The sequence below is a fragment of the Struthio camelus genome, chromosome 3, assembly GCF_040807025.1.
Source record: "Struthio camelus isolate bStrCam1 chromosome 3, bStrCam1.hap1, whole genome shotgun sequence".
Lineage (NCBI taxonomy): Eukaryota > Metazoa > Chordata > Aves > Struthioniformes > Struthionidae > Struthio > Struthio camelus.
The window spans coordinates 49240173-49252825 of NC_090944.1; the positions used below are offsets into that span (position 1 = coordinate 49240173).

The 12653-nt window shown below is 40.3% G+C and overlaps 1 protein-coding gene across 3 annotated transcripts in view; it reads right to left on the reverse strand.

Moving 5' to 3' along the window:
* The window catches only part of RARS2 (arginyl-tRNA synthetase 2, mitochondrial), a 49730-nt gene that overhangs the window by 11519 nt on the left and 25558 nt on the right, over positions 1-12653 (reverse strand). For all 3 annotated transcript variants that reach the window (XM_068937744.1, XM_068937742.1, XM_068937743.1), the window contains 6 exons: positions 11614-11674; positions 7220-7296; positions 5816-5940; positions 2679-2746; positions 2464-2573; positions 1357-1452 (listed from right to left, as the gene is read on the reverse strand). In XM_068937744.1, coding sequence (XP_068793845.1) covers positions 1357-1452; positions 2464-2573; positions 2679-2746; positions 5816-5940; positions 7220-7296; positions 11614-11674 — 537 coding nt within the window. The remainder of the gene's footprint in view (positions 1-1356; positions 1453-2463; positions 2574-2678; positions 2747-5815; positions 5941-7219; positions 7297-11613; positions 11675-12653) is intronic.

Genomic DNA, 12653 nt, shown 5'->3' on the forward strand with positions numbered 1-12653 from the left:
AAACTTTCTAAGAAAAATCTACTCTTGGCGGTTCACAAAAAGGAATGGACAATTATCGTAACTTCTGAAATCACAGGATATTCAAACATGAGTTTGTTAGCCACCAACTGCCTAGTCCAATGGGGAGCCAAAACATTGCTTCCTGCAGCAAGTAAAAGCCCCAGGAGATAATTCATACAGATTCCAGATGCTGCTTGACCTGGCTCAAAAGCCCTTGCAGTGAACAAACCTGAAGCTCTATAAAAATAAGAGATGTGCAGAGGAGCAAGAACCTCTGCTTGAAAGCAGACACGTGTCAAGTACACAGCAGTCCCTGCAAAACATCCTGCAGTACATTAACCCTGTCAATTTCCACACAGAAGACAGGCAGCTACGTGCTAATCCAATAAAAACTGAGGAACAATCCACAGGTTTTCTGTGAAATACAATTGCTCTGGATAAATAGGACTGCCGGTCTGATCTAGTCAGAGTGTTGGCTGGTCAGTGAAGTCATGGCTGGTCTTCCTGCTGCTCAAGAGAGCGTACAGCACGTGACAAATGGAAGGCAGGCATTTTGAGGCAATGACAGTGAATGGCAGGACTCTACAACCTAGAGTCTCAGGCAGGAAGAAGCCAACTGGGACTCTGACACGGGCAATGACTTTAGGGGGTCCAAATTTTAGAAGGGTGCCCTCAAGGAGGCCTTACTGTGGCCAAAGGAGTTAACTCTCTGGAACTGCTCACAGTGCAGAGCAGTCAACAAGACCTTTACTAGGAATTCTGAAAGCCTCAATCACTTCCAGCTCCACCAGGGGCTGTGCGACATGGACAACTCCCCTAGTCTCTGCACTATAATTTCACACTTATGAGATAGTGAAAACAGCAGCGGCTCAACTTGAAGACTAAGTTAATGAAGAACACTACTACTATTAACAGGTATTAATCATGCACATCCTTCACAGTTACTGAAGGCATACATTCACGTTCCATTCCACCTCACCCAGGAGCACTCCCTCTCCCCTTTTCCACATGACCAAAATAGCACAGGAGAATCCAAGTGAATCTGCAGTTAACATTTATATAGGGTTTAGGATATTTTTGTGAAGATAAGAAGTAATTAAGAGACTCAGTCACACAGAGTATGTTCGAAATGCTGCTTTTTCCACTCATATGGTTTCTAAAGCCTACATACTCACTCACGGAATTTTTTCAAGGGAGGGTTACTGTTGCGACCAGTATGGTCCAGTGGACAAGCCATTGCCTAAAATACCACCGTTCTCTTACGATTGCGCAGTCTGTGCCTGCTCTACAGGCTGGCAGCAAACTTCACAAGTCTATTTTAAGGGAAGTGGTATTTGGAAAGAAAATTAAACAAACCTGAGAAGATGCTGAAGAACTGAGATGGCCTCTGGCTCTTGCAAGCATGCTGTGTTAATATCAGTCAGCTGCTCATTCCCATACATCTGTTCTAAACTAAAAAACATAAGAATCAAAAACAAATGCTGGATGAAAAACCCTTGTTAGCCAAGCTGAACAGAAAGTAACAATAACTTGTATTTTAAGCAGAAAGTGTAGGCATCTTTTGCTCAAGCTCAAAAAAACATTTGAAACAGGCTACGTGATCTCAGTTCAGGATAAAAAGTAATTTAAAATTTGTGCTAGACATTCAGTATCACCAAGTTTAAAAAAAGATATTGGACATATGCATGGCGTAGAGGCTGATGCTACAAGGACTAGGGAGGTATTCAACATCCCTATTACAACAGTTCTGCATGCTGAGGGAGTACAAAAGGAACAGACTACAGAAAGGGATCAGGCTTGCATGCGATCCCTAAATAGCATCTTTTATTACCACTGTCTCAGACAGAATACCAGGCTGGATGGACCACTGGTCTGATCCAACAGGGTATCTCACATACTCTTAGAAAATATATTTCCACGTCTGCAATAAAAATGCTCTGAAAGAACACCGGAAGTGATAAAACTGTTCAAACTGTTCTCCTGAAATTCTTAAAAAAAAACAAAACAAAACAAAAAATTAAACACCTGTCAGATGCTTGACCTGGATCAACAAGAACAGTCTTACCTTAAACCTCGGGTTAGCAACAGTAGGAAATAACAGAATGTGAGATAACACTAGCTACAGTGGCAACCCAAAACCATCTAAGTCCTGTAATTTGGTGTATTTTGCAAATTCAAGCACCTTAAATTTTGGATCATTGATTCCCGAGTTTGAGGGTCACTGTTCTTCATCGCTGACACCAACCCCTCACAGAGGCTGTCCCTAGACCTGTGAAAGTAGAGGGTCAGCTTAGCTCAGCCCTATGGAGATGAGGAAGAAATTTCATTTTAATTGGCTTACTCTTCTGGGAAGTCAGCTGAAAGAGTAAACATTGTATTTAGAGAAGATTCCAGAAGTAGTAAGTTAGTGAGGCTAAAATAGGTGTCAAACAGTGCACTCGTGCATATAAGTATTCCTCTCACCTGTGCAGTCTGGCATGCGTGTACTGCAAGAACACACCCGTATCTCCCCGACTTTGAAGAGCTCTATCCCAGCTAAACTGATAATCAGATGACAGAAGGCCCTGGAAGTCCTAGAACAATAACTCAAATCAACGTCACCTCGATATGGCTCCCCGTCTCAAACTTATAACCGCTCACAAAAGATGCAAACACCACTAGAAGCAGCTCAGACTCACCTGAATTATTAGCGCTGCAAGACCAACCTTCTCTGCTGTCTCCACAGGGTTTTCTATCTCTTTGGTTGCTGAATAGAAATAGAAAGAAATTTTAAGTCTATAATAGTACAACTCCCTTGCCCAGACCTGGAGATGCCAATGAAACAGCAGATCTTGCAAAATTGTTAACTAGCACCACATAAATTGTCAGGATGCACACAGCAAGAAGTCCAGGATACAAACCTTTCTTAGAAGTTAAAAACATAGCTATTTCAGACTTCCTTTTTTCCCCTTCCCTTAATATGCATGATATAGACTTTACAGTCAGAAAGGGCCATCGCAACAGCCTAAACAACACTAACTTTCTCTTCATGATTCAAACAGCCAATCTCTAACACCAGGAAGAGAACGATAAAGGAATTCAGTTCTCATTTAAAAGCTCCAAGTGATACACCTAAACAATTCAAGAAAAATTGTTCCAATGGCTAATGACTCATACTCAGAAGTGCATTTAGGGAGTATTCACACCATCTGCTGTAGACATCTAAACTGACTATGTTCAGAGAACCTACCCTGAGGGGCCAGATTTCTCTATCAAGCCAAGGGAAAAAACTAGTCTTACCCACAAATAGGCTGAGTAAAGGCAATCTAGGGCATCCAAGTCTAAAGAAGCCTAACATTAGAGCATGTGAATACTGCCTTTAAAATTTCAGCTCTAATTTCACCTAACTTTACCTTCTCTCACTAGACGTTATTAGTTCTTTGACTAAAACCCCTCTTCTGTCAGGAGTCTTCTCCCTGGGTATAGATACAGCGAGAGCCTCTCTTTTCTAATTAAACACACCGAAGTCTATCACTAAAAAAACCTAATTATTCCGGAAGTGTCTAAGAGAGAATGCCCTCACAACAGCTGCAGAGACATGTCTGCAAAACTATTTCCAGCTTTTTCACAACTCAGTGGTGTTCTTCAGCAGATAAGCAGCATCAACAGCACTTTAAATGTTGGATCTTCACAGAGATCAACTACTTGTGCCTGGACACACTAACCTTGCCTAGTGAAAAGGTGCTGCTTTTGACACACATAATGCTTTCCGTTTTTAAACTCAGATCACAGCGCGCTCTGTCAGGGTCTCCTCCTCTTCCTATTTGTGTCTACTGGAGAGAAAGGAGAATTCATAGTTGCCTTTACAAGGCAAGTATGCTCCTCTTTAGCAGGGCCCATAGTGCATTTTTTATTTGTGGTCTACGAGTTAAATTTGCAGAGTTCAGGCTATAAATTGCTGCCCCAGCTGATCTTCCACTAACAGTAGAAGATGGAGAATACAGCTGTTATCTTAAGGCACCTTTTAAGTGAAAACAATTTGCAGTACAGTTTTAGTACATGCATATCCCCACCTTTTGCTCACCTATGTCTTTGTGCCAGGCCTGCAGAATCAACTGAGACAATTTTGAATGGTTTCTACTATTCATACCTTTGCTATTTACAAAATTCAGAAAGGACTAAGCTTGAAATGTGTGGGACAGCTTATAGCCCTGAGAAGTCTCAGGCTGTCTATTCACTTACAAGGACAAGTATGTTTAGATTACATTACATTTCGTAACAGAGATTTGTTTCAAAAGAAACAAAACAACCACCTCAGAGTTCAGGCTTTTTTGTTGATTTTGTTCTTAAAGATGAAAACTAACATTCTGCAAAAACTGAGTCAGCAGTGGGTACTAGATTTAAAAATATTGCACCATTTTGCCAAAGGAAAACCTTGCTAGTAGCACTGTTAGATGAGATGCGAGGTGGGACACAGACGAAGATATCTACCAAAAAGTAAAGAAGTAAAGAAATGGTATTATTAGGGCTCATTGAGATGAGTAAAAAGAAAAAAGAATGCCAGTAACGGAAACTTAAATAGCAGAAGAACCACGCACAACTAATAGCAAAGGCAGAGTTTACACAAGGTATTTGACGAACCAGCTCCACACAGGCATGACTTTTAAAGCTAGCACTGGATGTCCAGCTCCCACAGCCTCTTCAGTGAGAGTCAGGCATCTTGGTGTCACACGTATTTACAGTATCTTCCACTGCATACTTAACACTTTGCAAACACTGAAGACAGCACTGTGAATCAGGAATTTGTGATCTCCATTTCAGGAAAGCGGCAGCAACGCTAGAATTCAAACATTAAGGGGGAAAATTTTCACAGGCATGGGTATGATATACGATCTAATGGACAAACTCTGGGGAACGTTACAGTGTCATCGGAACTCTCTGCTTCCTTTGGCTGTTCTCCTGCTTATCGCTTGCGCATGTTAGTTCACTCTGGCATAAAAATACTTCTGCTTTGAGCTCACCTATGATGCTGAGCTTTAAACTGAAGGTCTAGCTCCATTCCTCTCTGCAGTAATACAGGCTCGAATAGTGAATCACCCTTCTATCACTCTGCCCACCTGCCTTCTCCTTGTTCAATACACAAGCAAAAGTTATCTGGATTTAAAAAGCTGAAGAGGCAAAGCAGGGAATACAGGCATTACTTAACCTGATTGGTTCACCAATTCCGTTTAGCATGTAATCCCAGAAAGCACAAGACAGGGGGCAGCACTTCACTGAGAACTGCTTAAATCATCTTTGCTTCAAAGAGGAAGCAGTTCCGAGAGCCGCGATCTGAAGTGCCAGCAAAGGAGTTCTGCAGATTCTGCTGCAGGGAGGTGACCTGCCTCCCTGAGGGGACTCAGGAGACAGGCTTGGAGGATGACAAGACAGTTGAGTATCAGACAAGCTACAGTTAATCTTGCCAGACAAATCTGTCAGAGCTACCAGTCCCTTGGCTGAAACCTGACTGTGCCCGGAACTTCAGTCCCAACTCCACTACTGCCTAGTTTTTCCCTCCTGAAAAAAGCACCTGTTGTCACATCAAGACTAGGTAGTAGAGCACGGTGAAATAATTTTACTGAACGTTAAGATCTGCAAATCTGTAACTTAGGGAAGTTCGCAGAGGCACAAAGGATTATTTTAACACTGTCTATATAAAGGAAGACGGAAAAAGTGTGAAGATGGGAGCGTATCCCTGACTGGTCTGATTCAGGGGAGAGGGAAAGGTAGAAAAGACAACAGGGTTTTGATCAACACAGAACACCAAATAAAATGAATAAGATCTGAAATGGCTAACTTTTTGCAGAGGCCATGTTTTGTAACATCCTTGAGCGAGCTTCGTCTAAAACATCTTCCAGGAAAATAACTTCTCCTCTCCGAGTCTTCATTCCTTGAACTAACCCAAAAGACACATGCTGACACCTGTGTTGAAAAGCAGCAGGACCTAAAATTACATTTTAATCAATAGAAAGGTTTGCAGTGTTTGTTCAGAGCTGGATTCCAACCAGGAACCAGCAGTAACAGCTGAATAAACAGTGCTCCAACGTGCGAAGCTTGGTGATATAATCAGTAACTCTGATTTCAGCAACCAAAGCTCCCTATGCATTATATAATGGGAAAGTTATGATCAGAGTTATGATAACCTGGGCATTTGTGTGCTCTTGGGAACCTCTCTTGCTACTAGCTTTAATATGGAGAATTCAACGCAATAAAACGAGGAGAGGCAGGATGTGGACAGATCAAATTACTGTGACAACACAAATTTGTTAATAACATCAGAAAGAGAGTCATAATAATTTTATTGTGGCTACATTAAACTAAAAGTGTAATTAATCATCACTACTAATAAAACATTTGCTGTTTCTGCTCACAGTAATCTCGAGCACTAGTCTGGACCCATAACCTAAAGTAATTCTAGTTTAAGGACAGTGACAGCAATATTCCTGAAGGCTAAAATCCTATCTTAAATGCAAAAGACAGGCGGTCTCTCTGAGAAAGGAATAGCAGTTAGTTTCCAGATCCATTATTGACCTTTGCTCAGGGTGCCAAGAAGGTTGGCAACTACAATGAATAACAGTGGGGATATTTATCCCTGCAGTAGATATTTCAGCTCTGAAGCACGAGGAATTCAGATCTTTGCAAAAACGTACTCCAAGAAGTATTCTTCTAATGTGCGAAGAAACATCACCTCAAAGGCTATGCCATAAAATCAAAAGTTTGTTTCCCTTTTTCCCCACTTTCACGGTAAGAAGTTATGAAAGGCCCATTAAATGACTGACAGGGCTACTGTTTTTTCCCCTCCTAAGAACATGGCAACGTCTGCATTCACAAATAAAGTAGATCAGTAGGAGCAAACCTGTAGAGTGAAACAGTTGGTGCTGAGTACATGATGCCCACATTGCACACAATTCTGGGGGTATTGTTTTGTTTTTTCCCCTCCGCTTTGGACTTGGGTCCTGGAGGCAGAACGTTTGCTTGCCTGTGGTTCGTTAGTGGCACATCCAGGGCACATCTTGTGGCTTAGTTTCATTCACAATGAATCAGTTCACACACTCCAAAAATGCCTATGTGATGTGCTAGAGCACAGTAGGTGGGGACAACTGTGAGTCTCTTCAAAAGTACACTCAGCTGAAATGCTAATGTATATGCACCCTTTCTTACCCCAAAAAGATGTATAAAATTAAGACCCATATATGCATACCTTTGTGCCCAGTCATAACCCATTAGCTTCAGTATTTGGAACAAATGTTGAAAGTGATTATTTTGACTTTTATCTGTCTGAAAAATAAAATTGATGTATATTAGAAGACAGTCCAGGTTAGGTAAGTATTAGCTTTTAACATACAAACACAAAACACCAGAGATACTGTGTCATTATGTCATTGCAAAAAGCATTAAGACCTATGAAGGCAGACAAGGCTTGAAAAATATTTGAAAATATCTGGAATATTAAAATATTTGGAAACAGAATTTTGCGTATTTCCAGAAAAAGTAATCTGCCTCTTTGAAACGGATTATTCCTAAAATAAATGCAAAGCCATAAATTCAAATGAAACCTTGATGTTCTTCAGTTTCACATAATCTGTCAGCTGCCTATCACATAAGATGCCTCCATTTTCACTTTCAGAGCCTTGCTGCTTTTGGTATGTTTCCACGTTTTACATGACCAAACCTCAAGGCTCCTTTAGCTTAGAGATAGAAAATCTCTCAAAGCCTATCAATAATATAACATATTTATATGATATACCTATCAATGATGTACTCATATAGGCTGACGTGGTTTCTGATGAAAGTCAAAAGGCAGCCCTCATTCCCTGGGCTAAGCTCACTATCTCCAGAACCCACTAGTTTCTGTTGTCTCCCGTGTGACTTGTGGGGCTTTACATATATGTCTGGTACATAATTTAAAAAATACAAATTATTATATTTTCATATTAATGATGCATCCTGTGCTCCCTTCAGCTTCCAGTTACTCTCTGTCATGACTCAAGGTAGTTTCTACTGGAACTTCTTTTTATCTAAGAATGATCTTCGTATGTGTTTCCAACCACAATTGTGGCTGCAAAGTTCCTTTTCCTATCTAGTGAGCATGTCACTCACAGACGCTCCTATATCCCTCATTAAAAGAAAAGAAAAAGAAAAGAAAAAGGAGACAGGAGAGAGGAGGAAAAAAGAAAATAAAGAAAATAAAAGGACAGCACTGGAGTCATCTTTAAATAAATAGTATTTTCTCTTTTGTTGGTATTTTGGCACAACGTGTGAGCAATGAGTGAAGTGCTCGTCTGTATATCTTTACTGTACCACTGCATCAAGCCTAAAGCATCTGCCTCCATTTTCATAGTTTCTCAGAATTTATTCTTTTCCTGTATATCACCTTTCACTGTGCAGACCCACAAGCAAGGCTGATAAACGAGCAGCAGTTGTCAGCAATTCAAATGAGTCCTTCCAAGCTCTTTTCCACGCACCTCACATGTGGGAGAAGCTCTCTGTAACCACAGCAAAGCCAGCTGTCTTCTGCTAAAATATCTAACAATAAACTTTATGAAGTGTAGGTTAAAGCCAATTCATTGTACTGGCCAGCACTGCCTTGCTGTTTTGCCTGCTCCACATCATGTCTCAACTTAACTCTATTCTCAGGTTTTAGAAGAGATTGTAAACCTTGTGACAGAAATTGGGTTTAAAACTGGTTTTCTTTTGTGCATACACAGTACCTCAGCATACACCTGGACCATGGCCACAGCATTTAGGAGTTCTTTAGCGAGTTGGAGCCATTTGCAAGCAAATAGTGTGAAAAATCATCACAACACCTGCTCACAAAAGACTCCAATCCTTCAAAGACTTTATTGCTTTACTGTGACTGTTCACAGTGCAGAGTTTTCAGCTAAAACTGAAGTTTGCAATTGCTTGTCTGAACAGTGTAAATAGAAATAGCATACAGAAAAATATTTAAAATTACTAATAGACAATAATAAAAAATAATCTAAGAGATTATTCTTAGAATCCTATAAGTTCTCAAGAAAATATGTACGTTAAGACTGAAGTCAAGTTGAGAATACCTATCACTCAGTACAAGCTAAATTCCAGGTTTCAGATGGCCACCTGAAGACTAAGCATCCGTCCCTGTTTTGCATGCTGTGTGATACCAAAAGGAACATAGTAATGATTGTTATTTACAGCTGAAGTTAAAATTGTGTGAAAGTCAAAATTGTTAAGAAGGATGGAAATAAACAGGAGTACCACACAACTTCACCTCTGCCTAAAAGTAATACTCAACATGTGGATGTGTACGTAGGAAAAAAAAGGATGAATCTGAAGACACTATAGTTTCACAAAACACTGTATTTTTTGCACGGCCTCAAAGCATTACAAAAATAACACAAATGTTTAAAAGATGCTTCATATGACAAAGAATACCCATGTTTTCCTCACGGTCCTCAAAAGTATGCCTATCCAAACACATAGCCTGAGCAGCCTAAGTGTCTACCGTTACGAGAGAAGTTTGCAGACTGACAGTGGGGATTATACTTAATTTTTCAAATATAAAAAGAGTTTCCAGTTCCTGCTTTAAGGGCAACATTCAGCTTAATCTTAGCAGCTCTTTAATAAATGCCATGCTTTGGATCTTGTTCATATCACCTGCATTCTTATGAAGTAGGGACTTTTAATATAAATTAGTGTACGCACTGATTTACAGTATTACAACTGATAAACCAATTTAGTGTTCTTTTAAACAAGTTTCAATGGTCTTATGAAATAAGACTCAGAAGTCTCTAAATACATTTCTTATTATAAGATATTAAGTATCAGGATTCTGAAGTACATCTGTATTTAATAATTGAAGACTAAAGTCATCAGTGTTCTCTCATAAACCTGCGAAGCCCTTCCCTCTGATAGCAGCGAACATAATCCTAACCCACTAAAAAAGCACATCCATACAGCAGCAGCCAGGCTCAGTAGGGCTAAGTCCCGCTCATCAGGCAGTCTGTTCCCCAAACTCTCGAAATAGTTTACGCTATCACTCTCATTTTATGACCCACTTTATTGGTCCTCGCAAAGTCAGAAACGACAGAAACACTAACCACGTTATCCAAAAACTAAGCAACCTTAGCAAGTTTGAGAGAATAGGACCAGACGGCCTAGTTTGTCATTGCCAACTTGAATGCGACATTGATTATAATGGCCACATTAATCACATGACAGGGCAGTTTTGCTGCCTATTTTGTATGGACTAGGAGTAGATCACAGAGGTCCAGGCGGGGAAGTGAACAGTTAGGAGTTCCGCTATGAGCGGCTAGCCAGCTTAAGACTACTGTTTCCAAAGTTGTTCGTTCTACTAGCCTAACGTTCAGCCCATATCCTAATTTGTGCAGAATGTCTAGCTATTTTCTTTCTTTCTAATTACTTCTTCTTCCTTGGTCCCTGCTACCTTATGGCTTAACAAACACAAATAGAGATAACTACCTACATTCATGAACTAGGTGGGAAGCTTCCTTAACTCCTAACGCATTGCACTTCCACAGCCACACTGCTCTCTGATGCCAGTGAATCTAGTATGTTGCAGTCATCAGAGAACAAAAAAGAAAAAAAGAAAAAGAAAAAACCACACACCCCTGTTCTATGAACACGTGTGGAAATGACAAGCTAATGGAAGCTTCCTGAGGACTGAAAACAAAAGGATAAATGCAACTGAACCCAAAAGTTAAAGCTTAAAAGAACCTCGGTATTTAATTGTATGCTTACTGATCATCCCTCTTCCCGAATCATGGTATTTGTAACACTGTATTGGCTTATGAAAGAGCTGTACTAGAGGAGATAGACAGGTATTGCCAAGCATTTCACAAAGTACATGATAGAAACCTGTAATTTTTTTCCACAAGTCATTAACTGATTTCTCGCAATAGAATGTGGTTTTGAAAACTTTTCCCCCCCCCTTAAATCTGGAAACAAAAAGTGTAAAAGCATCATGTTGTATGTACTTGATAGGTCTAAAGCAAAGACGTTTCAAACAAGAAGATAATCCTGCCATTCATTACTGATATTGTTGGAATTGTTAAAAAAACAAACCTATCCACCCAGAAACATAAAAAGACTCCCTGTCAGCAACTGCTTTGTCCAGATTGACTAAATAGGACTTCACATGCAATTCCTAGTGAATGAAATTGATTTACTGTTCAAAGTTACAAAAATCTACATTACTGATAGCATCAGGACTTTAGACTTATATTCACCTTAGAACATCAATTTTTTTACATTTTGTATCTCCTTATAACACTAACAGCTTTTTCTAACTTGGTTAAATATTAATTACAACATTTAGAAAATGTAATGTCAGTTGAATAAAAGTTCCTTTAAAACAAATTGCAGTGAATTTTTAAGACAGAGCAACCCCAGAGCTGATTTTTCGACCATTTTGTGGGTCATTACCTGAAACAGAATCAAGAAACACTGCCACATTAAGGCACAGCTGCTGTGCAGTAAGGACTGTGTATTTCAGTGCCAAAAATACCATGTGCCAAAGTCCTATTGGGAACAAGAGGCCCCCTGGATTATTGGAGAGATTCAGGCTCAGTGTTCAGTGAATCTAGAATTACTTACCACATAAATCATAGTATCACAGTTATGTTTATTCATTCGATCTATAGCAGCAGCAAGATCTCTGAAAGAGATAATGAGAAACTGTTTGGACTTTCATTTAAACTAAACATACCTCATTATGTTGAGGCCTGGGAAAATTAGTCTGGCAGTTTTCTCCCCTCCATAAGAGCAGATAGAGGAATTCATGTATGCCTTACATACAAAAAAAAGACACCTATACTTTGTTCACTGCATGTGTTTGAAATGTTTTTTTTTCAAGCCATTAGCTATGAAAATTATTCAGGAAAGAGTTTTTATGTACAGAGTAAGTCTTGTCTCTGTCTGCCTACTGGGATGATCAATCAACTGGGAAACTTGAGAGAAATAACCCTTTCCTGGAACGCTAACCCAGTGCTCAGTGTCAGGTTATGCGACAAAAAATTCGTCCTCACACAAAGGAACATAGAGGGACAATGGCAAGTGGGGAGTCGCAATGACAAGTAACACCCGCCCCATCCCCTCCCAGGGCTGTTCTAGGAGAGCCATAAACCTGCCCCACTGTCCAGGTGCAAAACCCAGCAAGATGAGTCAATGGGAGTGGCTCTCCAGATCACCTTATAGACTGAGGGAGGTTATTGCCTAGAGATATGGGATACATTATGGGATGCAAGGAAAAAGCATTTTGGGATTGTACAACACTTATTATGGGATGTTTAGGAGAAGAATCAAAGGCAGGAAAAGGGAAGGATCAAGATATGTGGCAAAACAGAGGGATAAGGGGACAAAGGGAGCCGGTCCCCTGTTAACAGGGCTGGTCAGTATGCTTTTCCAGCCATGCCCTGTACCTGATCAGCACAGTCTGCCCTGTCTTCTCATTACACTCCAGTTCTAGCTGTTCTCCTGGGTGAGGGGCTCTCTTCTGCGTGCATGTGTCTATGGAGGTCCAAGCGCCAGCCACTTGAATTGGGTACCATGGGTCATAGGGGCCCATTTGCCCGAGGCACTCACTGCTGGAAAGACTGGGGTGAGTGAAATTAAGTACTAGCAATTGCAGTCAGACC